At 43.8% G+C, this 15885-nt stretch overlaps 1 protein-coding gene across 5 annotated transcripts in view; it reads right to left on the reverse strand.

The window, feature by feature from the left end:
• Nucleotides 1-15648, reverse strand: part of RPAP1 (RNA polymerase II associated protein 1) — a 46637-nt gene extending 30989 nt beyond the window's left edge. Inside the window, exons 1-7 of one of the 5 annotated variants that reach the window (XM_040558682.1) lie at nucleotides 15565-15648; nucleotides 11215-11432; nucleotides 10167-10315; nucleotides 9510-9602; nucleotides 7969-8149; nucleotides 6441-6617; nucleotides 3959-4165 (exon numbers count right to left, since the gene is read on the reverse strand). In XM_040558682.1, coding sequence (XP_040414616.1) covers nucleotides 3959-4165; nucleotides 6441-6617; nucleotides 7969-8149; nucleotides 9510-9602; nucleotides 10167-10315; nucleotides 11215-11404 — 997 coding nt within the window. In that variant the 5' untranslated portion in view covers nucleotides 11405-11432; nucleotides 15565-15648. The other 4 variants (XM_040558680.1, XM_040558678.1, XM_040558679.1 and 1 more) reach the window with 4 other exon arrangements.
• Between the last annotated feature and the right edge of the window lie 237 nt (nucleotides 15649-15885).

Raw genomic sequence — 15885 nt, forward strand, 5'->3', positions numbered from 1 at the left:
GTCTTCTGTTGCAAGGAAATCTGAATTGGAGAGAGATGGATTTGAATGGTGGACTATGCGGTGGATAGGGAACTGGCTGGATGGCTGCATCCGCAGCTGTCACCAGCTCTATGTTCAGGTGGAGGCTGCTGACACGTGGTGTCCCTCAGGGGTCTGTCCTGGGACAGGTGCCGTTTATTTTCTTTATCGATGACAGACAGTGGGATCGAGTGCACCCTCAGCAAGCTTGCAGACACCACCAAGCCGAGTGGTGCAGTTGACACATCAGAAGGAAGGGATGCCATCCAAGGGGACCTGGACAAGCTTGAGAACTGGGCCCAAGTGAACCTAATGAGGTTCAACAAGTCCAAGTGCAGGGTGCTGTACTTGAGAGAGCAATCCCAGACAAGAGGACAGATGGGGAGAACAACTCACTGAGAGCAGCCCTGCAGAGAAGGAGTTGGAGGTTCTGGTGGACAAAAAGCTCGACATGAGCCAGCAGCGTGTGCTTGCAGCCCAGAAGGCCAACTGCGTCCTGGGCTGCATCACCAGAGGGGTGGGCAGCAGGCACAGGGAGGGAATTGTCCCCCTCTGCTCTGCCCATGTGAGGCCCCACCTGGAGTAATGCATCCACATCTGGGGCCCCAAGCACAAGAAAGGTGTGGAGCTGTGGCCCTAAGGAGGGCCATGAGGATGATCAGAGGGCTGGAGCACCTCTCCTATGCAGAAAGGCTGAGACAGTTGCAAATGTTCAGCCTAGAGAAGAGAAGGCTTGGGGGAGACTTCATTGCAGCCTTTCAGTACTTAAAAGGGGCTTATAAAAAAGATGGAGGGACTTTTTACATGGGCAGACAATGACAGGACAAGGAGGAATGGTTTTAAGCTAGAAGAGGGGAGATTTAGATTAGATATTAGAAGGAAATTCTTTACTCAGAGGGTGGTGAGGCACTGGCATAGGTTGCCCAGAGGAGCTGTGGATACCCCATCTCTGGAGGTGTTCAAGACCAGGCTAGATGCAGCTTTGAGCAACGTGGTCTGGTGGGAGGTGTCCCTGTCCATGGCAGGGGATTGGAACTAGGTGATCTTTGAGGTCCGTTCCAACCCAAACCATTGTGTGATTCTATTAAGGAACAGTAAGTCCAGCTGAGATGCTCTTCTTTCATCAGATCTTTCCCTGCTGGTAACTGGCCCAAAACCCAACCTTTACTTTCTACCAATTAGCAGATAAACTTTCAGGAAGGGCACTTATCATTTTTAGGATGAAGCTTCATCCTTATGATCAGTGTGATACTGAGTCAGACAAGGAACCAAGCACAGCATTATCTTCTCCAGCCAGAAAGCTGTTCCACAGAATTTCAGCCAAAGGCTCAGCACACATTTTAATTGAAGAGACGGAAAAAGCATCTGATATGTAAGTAAGTGGAATGGTTGTGGGTGGTGGGTGCAAAACCAGAGGAAATAAAATCAACAGAAAAAAATAAATCTATTGACATTTGTAATTCAATAAATTGTTTTCTCCTCCATTAATCACTACATTGGATAATCATTCCGTGATTAGTTAATCGTTCTATGAATAGGATTACACATATTACCATCAGCCCTTAGCATTATGATCTTGTCAACAAGACAGATATATTCCAAGGCATCAGCAGATTGTTCAGTTACTGAGAAAATCCTTTAGAGAAACACAAGCTGACAGTCTGAATACAACATTTGTACTGAACTTTTTCAGAGTTGCATTAAATTAAGGGCTACCAAACAAATTCTTCCTGTTCTTGTTTGCTTTCCCTTTTGTCTTGATGCCAGGATTTGTTTTTTGATTTGATAAGATTACAAGTTGCTAGATAAAGACCTCACTATCTTGTTTATTAGAAACAGTGGCCTTTTATCTTATTAGAGAGGCAAGTTTGACTTTTGAGCAATCATGTTCTTTTTTGTTATCCTCCTCTTGCTGAGGAAACTCAGAATGACCATTTCTGCTGGGATGTTCATGATATTTTTGTCTCCTGTTAGCCAGGATAGGCAGGCTGTAAGCATAAACTCAGGTGCTAGAAAGGCTTCCCTTCATTTTATAATGATGTTCCTTCTCGTGCTTTCTTTGTTATTTTGAATATCACAAGAAAATTGTTTCTTCTTTCCTTTACAGTCTTCCATGGGAAGCAAAATATGCTGTCAGCGTGCAATGCTCTGAACGCTGGGCTATTCCCAAGAGCACTACCACAATCTTGTTCAGTCTTTACAGCTGAACAACCCACTCCTCCTATTGCTCCCAGGTGAGTAAAGGAATGCCACTTAAACAGGTGCTACTTGTGCACTCAACTGTTCTGAAAAAAGCATTGAAAACAGTTCTTTTGATTAACATGGATTGGTGAAAAAGTAAAACTTGGGGAAAAACAGCAAAAGGACTGTTCAGTGAGGTGTTTTCTTCAATAAGAGGCTAATCATCTTTCCTTCTCTTGCACTTATATACACACTCATAGATTCATCCCCCTCATCAAGGAAATGGTAAACAGTTATCTCTTGCAAACATCAAGCTGAAATCCAAGAGGGATTCAGAGGCCTCTTTCATCAGTCCACACGTTGCATTGGGACACAAAGAATGCATCAGAAGCCAAAGATCAACATGAAATTGGGAAAAAGCATGCTAATGAAGGAGAGATGTCGCTTTCATACACGCTAGAAACAAAAGTGTTCAGAATTATGAGAATGAGAGCCTAAAATCATGACAGAGAAAAAGAAATGACTAAAGAGAAAAAAAACTGCAGTGAGGAAAGCAGCAGTAATAGCAGAAACATAAGGGAGAAACAATTCCTTTTGTCTGCCATGAGAATATAAGGGCTGCTCTAACCGCCTGGGACAAAGCAGCTTTCTTCTCATACAAGCACAAAAATTGCAGAAGCAACACAGGCAGCATCAGTGCAAGCTTCCTTAGCCTGGCTGGAACACGGGAACAAGCCAACACGTACAAGTAGGTAATTAAGCAAGAGGTAAAACTTTCCCCTAGTGACCCATCAAAGACTCCTTATGTCATTTAGAAAAGGAAATAAGAGATGTGAACAACATGCAGAAATTCACAGGCAGGCAAGTTCAGTGGACCCAGTTCTGATATGAGTGTACACACACACTTAGGTCTCTTGCCAGTTTGAAGGCTAAAATGAAGATTTCCATCAGCAAACTTCCACATCTTCATTCTTTTTGACACACTACCACTCCCTTGCATCACCAAGATATACAAGATAAAAGAACCAATGGCAAAATTGAGTATTATAGCGTTCTGCCATAAAAGGCAACAGCTCTGTGCAATTTTTCCAAAAGAGCAGAACTCTCTATACCTTAATACTTCCTTCCACCTATGGCTCACAAAGGAAAACTTTGAAATGACTTCATGGGCTCTGTGATACAAGCCACAGAGCGGGGCCACCAGGAGCAGCGTCACAATAAGACATACATGTGCTATATGAGCAATTTCACTGAAATGAGATTGACTGTCATCTTCATGCTATCCTGTGAGCACATCAGTGATTCTCTTTAGAGATATTTACCCAACAACCTCCTGTCTCCACCTAGTCCCAGTTAAAAGAAATTATTTGAGCAGCAGCTGCACCTATCACACTCTTCCGTTTCCCTGTTTACATGACTGAACAGAAAAGCAATTACACTTACTGTTTAAAACATGTTTTCCTTCCAAAGGAACGTAAGAACAGAAATCTCAGGGCAAATTCCCAAAACAAGGCAAGATCTCCCATGGCATAGCTCACCACCTCCATTACATAGCATATCATGCTTCTAATCTATGGAGCTCAACTAGAAATGACAAGGATGCTCTTTCCTTAGCTCAAAAAAAAAATAAATATCATGATAAATTTCTGATTTGACTGATTAACAAAGTGCCGAGGAACTCCAATCTGGATTGATGCAAATGCTATATAAACCTTACATTTACGTTCAGAACGCTAACAACATGTACTTTGTTTCTTACCTGTCATTTCCATTTTCATATTTTCTTCCTTCCTTACAGATTCTTCCAGACCTGACTCCTGTATGGAAAGAGATGCTCCTGCACCATGCTGAGGCACAGTCGGAGATTCCACAAACTCCTCCGGTCTGTTCTGTTCCTTTTTTAATTCGTTTTTCTGGCCTACATTAACACCACGTCGTGACTTTAAGAAAGCAACTAAACTGGGATCTGCAAGTATTGACAAAGAGAGAGACAGAAAAGTGACAGAAAGTCTCAAAATACTTGATAACGCCTATAGGTCTTACTATTTATCTTAGTCTTTTCATTCCCATTCCACATACGCCCTTCTTCTGTGCCAGCTGTCACTTCTTTTCAAATTGAGGCACTTAACTGCTTTATGACCTCCTGAGCATGTAAACTGGGGACAACTGACTGGTGAGGTGACACTAGAGAGAGAGATGATAAATGTTTTTCAAGGTAAAGCAGCAACAAAAAAATCTATTTATTCTCCTGACTTACAAACAAAACCAGAATTGTTTCTTTCCCCCTCACTGCTGCTGAAAAAGGCACAGCCATACAAGACCATTCATTATGGAGAGAACTCTGGTCTGTAATTTATGGGAGGAAGCCAGGTCTGACAGTTTGCCTACCCTGTCTGTGAATTGTTCAGTTCTGAGTGCTACGAGAGTACACAGAACAGACACCACGAAAAGAATTACCTGCTGTATTGAATTGCACTAGAACTGCAGTGCACGGTCTCCATATTAAGTTAGGAGAAGGAGATCTTGTTCATTCTGAACAGATTCCACATCCTGAGACTTAATTATGGTCTAATAACATCCAGAAAACATAAGTGGTCGTTCTCTTCATGCTTTGGAGAAGAGGAACATTTGGGAGGTAGGGGTGTTTTGAAGGACAGGTAAGATTCCTCTCTCAAACAAGAAAGTGTCAGGAGACTTTTACATTTAACTTTCAGACCTGCTACAGATACACCACATCATTTTTGATGGAGTGCACTTTCTCACTCTGGAAGATGATTCTCCATGTAGAAGATGGTGTTGGGATGTTTATGCCTGAGACAAATAGCAAGAGCCTGTGCACTACCTCTCTAAAACATACAGAGATACTTTGATAAACCATGTCAGGGATGTGTAAAGTAATAGAATATATCTTTCATTGGTTATTTATTCCTTGGAGGACAACGGACAAGCAATTCAGAAGTTCTCTGTACCCAAGAGAAGTCACCCCAAAAAAAAGAAACAACTGCCTCATCTCTTGAACAGTTTAAAGAGCATGCAGGGATCTATCGCACACTTGTGACTGCTGCATGCTCTTACGATGCAGTATAAGCCTCCCTCAGTGAGGGAGAGGCATTCAGCCCAGTCTCATTAAAGCATCCGTATTTTTTTCTTGAATGCAGGCAGAGCTCTCACTTTCCCACACTTTACTGTATGCAGCAATGAAGAGGCTACATGCCTTATTTCATAAAAACATTAATCAAAAGTCACCAATTATATAAATCTGTGCACAGTATGGCAAAAAAAACCCTACTATTTCTACCCATAGATAAAAACAAAATAGTGACAACTGTAAGAGTTTGAAGACCCTACCCATCCTCATAATCCACACCATGCAGTCTCATTTACTTCATGCTTAAGAGGTGAATTCTGAAACTGGTCAGCAATAAACACCCGCAAATTATTCTGACTCCTGAATATGGAGGAAAAGTCTCCTTAATTCACATGTCTGTACCTGTCCAGTTCCCAAGTTCATTCACAAGCAGGCCACTTAGCTTAGGAGTTGCTTCATTGTGCATGATTCCCTGGGCACAGATATTTTCAGAATACCAAAATAACCCCTAGTATACTTCAGGCCTCAAAGACTGAAAGATCTATAACTTCAACCCATAGGGTACACAAATACATATGCTGTTTTAAAAAATAATTAATTGTTGAAAAATACTTAACATGTACCCTACCCTTTTTAAAATCCTTAAGTGTTTGCTTCACTAATACCCTGACAGGCTGAGTGGTGGGAACAAAGAGCAAAGGCAACAAATCAGTCACAAGAAGAATGTGCATGAACAAGGTATTTTTCATACACATGCCATTGTTATAAAGTGAAGTTAGAAAAGCAAGATTCTGTCACCTTTCTTATGGGCATCAGAGAATTACATTTTAGGACCCCAATACATGTATATGTAACCAGGTATCTGGTGCACAAAGTAACAGTGCATGGACTATCTTATCCCACAGCAAATGGTCTTAGACAATCCTAAGGTAAGCCCCCTCTCACTGAAGAATAAGCACTCTTAAAATTCCTTCACACTTGATTCTTACTCATAAGCTACTGACAGGACACAGAAGTTAAACTACCCCCATGTGCAATGACTGCTGATCCCGAGCTCCAATCTTTGATCTGTGAATTTGTTGAGATTTCAAGACACCTTCAAATTCAGTAAACTTCCGTGACTCGAGGTGAATTCACCCTGACAAGCACATACCCAGCTGAGCCAGAAGCTTTTCCTGTTCCTGCAGGATCTCTTCCTGGGACATGGACTGCAGCTTCTCCAAGTTCTCTTTGTGAATAGCCTGAGCTTCCTGCTCACTGTTTTGGTTTCCAAGACCCTCTCCTGTTATGATACAAGGCCGCTGAGTGGTGAAAAAGTCATCAGCTTTACCTAAAAGATTCAGCAAAGAAAGCAGTTAGTGATTTAAGTCTCTGGCATTATAAGCTTGTTTAGATTTCGTCATTACCAAGCAGAATCCACACACACCTTTTTTGTTAGGAGGAAAGTTTAGTTTATCTTGAAACTAAGTATTTGGGCTTTCAGGTTTTTGTCTCACGTGACGACAAAACACCATTTCTGTCTTGTTTCATTAGGAGTTGGGGAGGGACAAGAGAGAATTAATTTGGTTTCTGTAAAGCGAAGCAACAAAAGGTGAACTTGAGCATAATGTTTATTACAAGAAATGGAGCTACTCCGCTTCTCCTCTTGCTTCTAGCAATGCTCTCACAGAAACCCTTCCCCAGCAATCTTACAGAGGCTAAGCCATTTCCTGATCCTTCTGTTGTATTACTACATTTATAAGTGTTCTACTTCAAGGGGATCACAGCCATGGGGCTGCTGTGTTTCCCTTTGGTATTTCTCAGACAGAAGTACACAGACACAATTGTAGCAGGGTATACAGCAAACAGCGATTGACCTGGATGGTGGATTAGTGCATGCACTACACAGCATGCTGAGGGTTTTCTTACCATTTCTTTGACAGAATCCTTAGCCAAATGGTGAAAACCTTTGAATGATATCTAGCATCCATTTCAATGTGAAAAAGAGGATATCATGGAAAAACCCAGACATATGGTAGTCCTGTGCAGAGGGGACTGCTCAAGACACAGACGTGCATGCGCACACACAAGCCTGGAGCTGCAGGTACCACCTGAATTGGTTTCATCTTTCCTTGTCACACTGCTGTCAGACAAATAACTGCTGGAGGTGGCACTGACTCATCAGCGCTGCCTCACAACACTCCTTATAGAGCAAAGCCACAGTCTCATGGCAGAGCATCCAGTGATGGAAGACTGAGCTTTCAACTTCCAGGTAGGTAGCAATGGGAACCTTTATCAGGGGTCCTGAACACTTTTATTGTGCACAAGATGGACCCTTCCCCAAAAACCGCAAAACCTACTGATGAAACAAGAAATGCTTCACATGTGACAGACAGAAGAAAAGGAGGGCAAGAACCTTGAAAAATAAATCTATTTGGCCTTATGAAAAAACAGAAAAGAAAATTAGTGAGAAAGCTGACCCAATTTTTAGAATGTTAATTTGGGTCTCTGACCATTTCAAATCCTTGCCATGCCACAGACATTCCAAGTGACTTTGCGATGTCTGAACTAAGGACAATAGCACTTCCCTAATTTAAAGATAAGGTGCACTGGTGTTATGACACCAGTTTAAGGTTTAATTAAGGTTTAATTAAGACTATGTAAATATAGTAGACTGGATAAGCAGAACCTTTTCCACTCACCATCCCTGTTGCCAGGGCGAGGTGCCTCTTCTGCTGATCCCTCAGGATCCAGGGCATCCCGAGGAGCTGATCTTATTTGCACGCACTCAGCAGCAGAGGGAGCTGTTGCTTCCTTTTCAGCAGCCCTTCTTGCTGCCATCTTTTGTGCAAAGATGCTTTTTCTTCCAGATCCCACCTTCACCTGCAAACAAGGAAGCCGTGTGTCACCACTCCTTTCAGACTCCCCCGCACACCTGGCACTAACAAATATGTAAATCTGATCCTAAAGACACCCTCGAATCAGACTTTGGGACACGACAAGAGAAGCTGCTGGCAGCCACCTGCCTTTTTCTGTGTGCGTGCTATTCCGTTTTTTAACATACAATTTAATGCTAGGACAGAAAGACAAAACACCTGAATGTTTTTTCTACCTAGAGAGAGAAGATGATTAATTATAATTCAGACCAGGCAAGTACACCTAAAATATCACCAAACATAACAGTTCCAGCTTTCCTGCTGCTTGGAAGCTCTGCATAGCTGAATACTTTGCATTTCTGAGGATAAATGGGGCTGTACTGTGCTCACCACATGCTTGGAACAGGCTTCTTATAAGGTGATTAGAGAGCAGCAGGGTGAAGAGATTTACACAGTAAGAAGTGGGCAAGTGGTGCTAAAATAATCCTGACTAAATTACTGTGCTACTTGCCTAGGCGATGGAAGGGCAAGGCTCTGAACAGCTTTTGATACACGGGAAACACAAAGACTAAGCAAAAAAAAAAATGAGAAAAGAAAAAAGACTCTTGCATGTCCCCAGTCCAGAGAAGGAGCTTAAAAGGCAATCTTAACATTTAGTAGCTACTGTGTACTCCTGCATCAGGTAAACAGAACTGGTAGGTTTAAAAAGTACTACTACTTCCTCTCAAGAGAGCTGTCCTTCAAAATCAACTCTCTCTTCAAAGCAACCACAGCTATCAATCGCACTCCATTTCCCAGTATCTGACTCCTACTCAGCTAGCAGCTCTTGCTACTACTACAACTATTCTGATGATAGCAACCATGGCTTCCTGCTTTACAGCCTCAGAACAAATTTTATGTCAAAAATCTAAGAAGCTGCAAAAAATAATCTGTACAACCGCATTCAAATGTCATTTCAGGAAGAATCAGGGGCAACTTGACTAAGTACAGACTTACACAAACCTGACAGGCAAATTCACAGAAGTTGTTTCTCAGAAAAAAACAAGGCAGAACACGCCCTCTTACAACAGGGCAGATTTGATCCTTCTCACTAAAGTTAGCTGAAGGGGATTGCCTTTTTCCTAAACTGGAAGAATTCCAGTGTTATTTAACTGCAGGGTATGGACTGCCTGTTTGATGGCAGTTTGGTAGGAGAATTTTCTCCTTTACTAAGGAGGCAATGCCAGAACAATGCTGAGCCAACTCCTTATCTCCAGCATGCCAAGTCACTTATTTTTAGCCCTACCAGTCACCAGGCATTGCACTTTGTTGTGGAGAAGACTTAATAGTTAATGAAGGTAGTGTAGAACAGTTGGTCCCACTCTTACCTCACTTTTTATCTCAGAACGATGAAATGTTCTGGGAAACGGGTCTCCGGTGGGCACTGGCATGGTCACTGCTACTGCGCTCGTGTCTCGTTCCTACGGCAAAAAAAAATCAAATGCTGTAGAAACCATCACAACAGCCCCACATGTTTATACTATTTAGTTAAGAGTGGGCTAAACTCTCAGCTCTGCAGCTCACAAGCTTTCTGTTACGTAGCCGTCAGGCTCAGAACACCTTGTGCTTACTTGAAGCCAAGGTGAGGCTATCTTCCAAAACGCTGTGCTGCCAAGCTCCACAAACCACACGAAGAATCAAATGAAGGGAAGCCTGGGCCAATGTAGAGCAATGAGAACATCCCCTTCAGAGAATGCAGAACCTCACCCAAACCCACACTAGAGCACAAGCCTGCATGCATGCAGCATGATCTGTAGGAGGTCTGGACTGGACAGCAGATTCAAACCCATGTTTAGCTGACAGCAAAAATACACCCAAAAAAGCTTTTTTTCCCCCAGGATGCTTCAGGACACTGGTCTACAGTGCTACAACTGCTTCATTACACTGCAGAAATAAAAAGCAGCAACAGAACCCTTCATCCCTGTCCAGTGCTCAGTTCATAGCACTCAAAAACCACTAGACTATCAGATGAAAGCTAGACATACAATGATTTTGCTGAAGACTGCTGTAATGTGTCGATCATGACTCTCAAGTCTTTCCTCTGGATCTTCATCCTCAAAGTGGACAGAGGCACTTTTGATCTTGGACTTTTTTGGAGGACCAGGAGTTAGAGCTGGGAGAATATCAGGAAAATCTGTAGAGGGGAAATAAAAAAAATAGCCAGGTTACTCAAGTATAATTACTGCACAATAAGTATCAAACCAAACTCTCCCTAATATTGCCTATTATTGCTCTGATGAGAAACAAACCAGACGAGGAAGCAGTAAGACAATAAGAATCCTCTGTGTCTGACTTGCACTGGATAATGGAGAGCAACATGTTTAAGAATTTTATTATTTATGTGTTGGCACTGAAGTTTTTTCAAAGAGCTGCATAAGCAGAAAAGGGTACTGAGGCCTGACTGCAAATCTTAAGGGAAGAAACAAGGCTGTACAGAAACAACTAGTGTCCTTGCAGGTTGTGTTCAGGCACAGAAAAGCACAGTTCCACTGCCAGCTCCAACAGTGAGTGATTAGTATGATCATAAGCTAGTCAAGGCCTTCTTTTCACTCTAAACTGGGATCACATTTTCTTACCTAGAAGCAAGCACTGTAAGATTTAAATTGTTGCTTTTAAGAAAGCACCTTGAGCTTCCGAGACTATTACGTGCGTGAGAAGTGTTACTACTGGTAGAGGAAAACAAAACCACAAGAAGGAAGCTTATCAAGAGAGATCTGCTGGCTGAAAGTTGGGGTCTTGATAGATGGCAAAATAAGCATCCAGAGTCCAATGAGTACACATCTCAATGCAAGAGGTACTTTCTGTGATTGGCAAGGTACCACAGACAGCTGATAAATGTAGATGAAGGCAGTGTGTTGGAAAGGTGTTTCTACTGGACATAGTAACATTGGACAAGGGCATTTTCAAACAAGGCCAAGACCAAAGAATACTACAATGGAAATATATGCAGGAAAAAAAACAGCAAGGTGAAAGGGAGGAACAGAAAGGCAGAGAGAAACCAAGTATTTCAAGGAGCCCCACAATGGAAATTACCATCCAGCATCACTACATCCTTGCTGTCCTGCAGTGGGGGTCTCTCAACATCTGTGCTCCCTTCCTCCCCCTTTCTCTTGTCTGCTTTCTTCACAATCTTCACTGCAGGTGAAGCTCTGGCTGCCAGGAACTGGTTTTGAAAGTGTATCAGGTCTGCCTCGGACTCGCCAGGCTTTGGTCTCGACAACATCCTGCCTTCTTGCTCCTGCAGGCCGGCCCTGTGTGGTGTTCACATGGAAGACGTGGAAAACAGGTTAGAGGACTGGTTTTCCTGGGGAAAGGATGGGGGCAGCAAGCGAAAATTACACACTTTTGTCCTGCTCTGCTGTTTCTGTACATACTGCAGCTCTTCAGGATCTACTTCAGGATCACCCCAGGACACAACTAGTTATACCAGAGTCCCAGACAAATGGCTCTCCTTGTTTTTCACTGCCAAACACCATGCCACTGGGCAAGCCAACACCTGGTCTAGCATCCAGCTGGGAGCAGAATGGCATCCATCCAGCACAGAGCTGGCCAACAAGTATATCGCTGCCAGAATGCCAGCCACACGGCCTTGGATTTGCAAAGCCACAGAAGTACCTGTGCCAAAGCAGTAGGTTTGACTTACTCCAGTATCAGCAAACAAGAACATCAGAGGCACAGGGACATGCAAACCTCCTGCCTCCACCATACTGCCTTCTCAACATCCTGCCACTAGCATCTGTCAGGATGCAAGAGCCTGTCCACATAGATTTGGACAATACACTCACCACTAGTGCTCCCTTCTCCCTCTAATCTCCCAAGAAAAGAAACCAAACAAAAAAAGGTTTTCTTCCTTATCTCATCCTTCTTCTTCAGTTCTCTCTGTTTCACTGTCCTGTCACTGGCAGAATTTATGTTATTTCCAAGCATTTTCATTCACTGCTCAGACCAGTTTTCAGATGAAAGACAGGGGTGGTATTAATAAATACTTGTATCTTGGTCTATATCAGAACTTACACAGAAAGAAACTCTTCCACCTCCCATCTACTGGTCATGAAAACACTTGCAAATATTACACCTCTCATTCCCAGAGCCTGGGACCATCGATCCATTTCTCCCAGGCAGCGAGTGTTTGCAAATACCTATCATGCTAATTGAATCGCTGATCAGAACTAGTGCTGCAGACTTGACACCCTCCCACACTCGGAATTTTTAAATGTTTTGTACGCATTTGATCTCTTCTAAAAGACCATCAGGACTCAATGATAATTTACTTTGAAGTTGGAAAGGGAAGTAGATGCAGATTTTTAAAACTCTGATCATCTCCCGTATGGACAGGCTGTATGCAAGAGAAAATGCAAAGCTTTGAAGCGAATCTCCGTCAATCTCAGACCAAAACAAAGTTCAACCCCAGTGCAGACACAGCCTGCCTTGAAACCAATGTTTTGTTTGTCTTACTCTGTTACCATCCTTTTCTGTAAGGTATGTGGGCAGATACCTTGCGGGAAGGATGCTAAAAGACTCAAGAACTACCTCATGCAGTATTTACAGCCTACACTTGGAATATTTCTCCCATTTTTAATGATCCCATTCTTGAACAATGCCGATTAGATATGATGCTGCTCGCTCCATCATCTCTAAATGAAGAAGAGGCCCAGGCACTTTTACAGTTTTGTGTTGTTCTTTGGTTTTGGTGATTTTCTTTTTTTTTTTTTTTTAAATCAAGACATTCATGTAAAAACAACAGCCAGACCAGATCAGCTGAAATACTTCTTCCTGCCCCTCCTTTTGTGCAAAAATTCGACTAAAACCATTCAGATTTAAGAGCTTTGTGCGCCAATACAAAGTGGATTTTCAGAGGTTTTGAGTTTCCAGGGACTGCATTCACTTCTGCGCTCATTACTGAGGAAACAGGCCTCTTCATCCGATGCCAGCATCACGAGTCAGTTGCCGATTTCAGACATCTCAACACGCTGGCCTTAATGAAAGCTGTCAGCTCAAGAGTCCCAGAACAACAACTCCCATTTACACCAAGCCTACACATGGCATAGGCAGCAACAAGGGCAGCTTCCCCGTACCCTCTGAACCGTAAAACCCCCCCAATACAGAGGGAAAATGTCCAGCCTCTCTGCCAAACAGCATCAAGGATGTCTGTGGAACACAGCCACCAGCGAGGGGCAACTTCCCAGCAGGAAGGGAGGGGAGGGGAGCAGAGCACGCTGCTACCTTGCCTCACACACCTGGGATGTCACTGTGGCTCTGACTGATGCTGAGCAGGCAGAAACACTCCCAGTGCCCCTTCAAATGCACAGCAAAAATTGCAGCTCCTGCAGACAGCTCCTTTTTCTGTGCACTTCTAACATAAGCACACCTACTTACTGTTTATTTATGGACCTTTCTGCCACAACAGGGGCTCCAGTAGTCATACTTCAGTTGATAGGTCCCCCTTTCATATGCATAAGCAGCATCACATGCATCAAAAGCCAAGTGTTTCATGCCCTGTCGTCATGGGCTTCAAAGCCTGAGCGAGGATGATGCTAGGATTAGCAGACACAAAACGCCTGGTTATAAGCAAAGCATGCTGCTAATCTTTCTGCGCTAAGCCCCTTCCACACAGGGATGCACACACACCATTGTCTGAGTCTCTGCATATCACTTACATTATTCAAAAACATATGGGGCCTTGAGGCTGCCTTTATTTGCCTGGAGATTTGTCAGGCAGAAGAAGCCAATTTTGCAGTCACTGTCTAAAGAGATGGGACAGAAACGTGTCAGAAACTATTTCCTCAAAGTCGGTCCTTCCTCCATGTGGATATGGAAGACACCCAAACAGTTACAGGGTGGTAATACAGAGGTGGGCATTAGTCTGGTGTGAAAAATAGATAAAAGACTTCAATGCGTTCTTTCTATTTTCTGAGTCTAGAAATTTAATACAACCAAGGCCTTGGTCCTTCTGCAGTCCATTGGGCAAGAAATTGTTTAAATACACATGGTACTTGCAGACAGACTGAGATAAAAATAATTTACTTTGAAACGGTAGCTCTTTCCATGCCCTCTGGAGGCTATCTAAGCACTTTAGCAACACTCACCTGGCCATCGCAAAGAGCAATTCTTTTCCAGCAGCACCCAGAGAAAACATGTAAGAAAAATAACAAATGGGACTGATCATCAGCACTGCCACCAGTACCATACAGCCTGGTTATCTTCAATCTTGAAACCTGCTATTTAAAAGCTACCTGCTCAGAAGCTGTTTGTCTAGAGGGGCCACCACCCAGCCAACATACACAGCCTGCTGGGGAAAACCTTGTCCTAGGGATGCCTGCAAGGCATCACAAATACAGTGAAAGAAAGGCCCATAAGCACCTATACACACCAGAACACAGCGATCATTACACAGATATGGGATCATTCGCTGGTGTATCCCCTGTCTGGATGAAGAATCTCAATAAATACCTTTCTGTTATGCTTTGGACTCGTGGATATGGACCATGGATATGGTTGTTTGAAAAGCCTGTCAGCGCTGCAGATAGTTTAACAAACGCCGTTGGGACCAATGGGTGAATTTTGACTAAAAAAAGGTGTAAAAGGACAGAAAGCAACCAAGTCTCAGACTGCTTCAAGCACAAAGACACGTTTTTGGATTACCCAATTTCAGCTCAAGTGTCAGCCTGAGGAGGAAGGCTGGTTAGGGCAATAAGGGCCTCCAGTCACAACCTCACACATCACTGGTGTATCACAGAGGATGGCACTTACTTTACAGAAACACTGAGGTTTGTAATACTCCTTCATCACCTCCCTGAAGCAGCACTCAAGCTCCCGAGGCACGTGTTACACCTACCTGCCACCACCCTTAGCAAAGTTAAAACAGTACCAGAATCGTGCAGTTTTGTATGAGCAGCATACCGCCACACTCCTGCCCAAGATGTGTAGTTGCCATCAGGCCACAGAAAACCATACTCAATACAATCCCCTGCCATAACGATTCTTATTCTACTCTAGATCACCTGCATTTACTTGGCATTATTTCTCCTGCAGCAGCAGAGGCCCGCAGAGCCACAAAGCAGCACAACAGCCACAAACTGGGAATGGGTTGGACCCGATGATCCCGAAGGTCCTTTCCAACCTTAATAATTCCATGGTTCTACGATTTTATAGCTCTAAAGGCCGCAGGGCCGCGTACAAACAATAAACCGCCTCAGACTCTTAACAGATTCTGCAAATTGCCATCATTTCAACCCCGTCCTCAAGCCTACAGCGTTATCTTCGTTTTATTAAAGCTGTAGGGTTTGAAATAAAGAGTAAAACCGGACCCAGCGGCCGCAAGGAGCACCTCCCGGCGAGGCCGGTAACGCGCGAGTCACCGCGCCCGGCCCCACCACCACTCACCTGCGCTCGGCCCGCACCGCTCGCCGCCAGCACTTCCGCTCCGCCCCGCAGCGGCTACTTCCGCCCGGTAGCTCCACTTCCGCCCGCACTCCTCCTCCCTGGGGTGGGCGGCGCCATTTTGCCTCCCCTCAGCGCCCGGCTTTGGGGGTCGCTGCTCGGAACTTTCCGGTGTCTCAGACGCACCTTGCCCTGCTCGGTGATGAGAGGTCCCCGTGCTGAAATATTTCACCCAAATCTTTCTTGGCTTGCGCAGCACAAATGCACACTTCCCCAGGTGTAAATATAGGGCACCTCCTAATAGTAGCATATGCCTGCCAGTAT

This window comes from Cygnus olor, chromosome 5 (genome assembly GCF_009769625.2).
Source record: "Cygnus olor isolate bCygOlo1 chromosome 5, bCygOlo1.pri.v2, whole genome shotgun sequence".
Classification (NCBI taxonomy): domain Eukaryota; kingdom Metazoa; phylum Chordata; class Aves; order Anseriformes; family Anatidae; genus Cygnus; species Cygnus olor.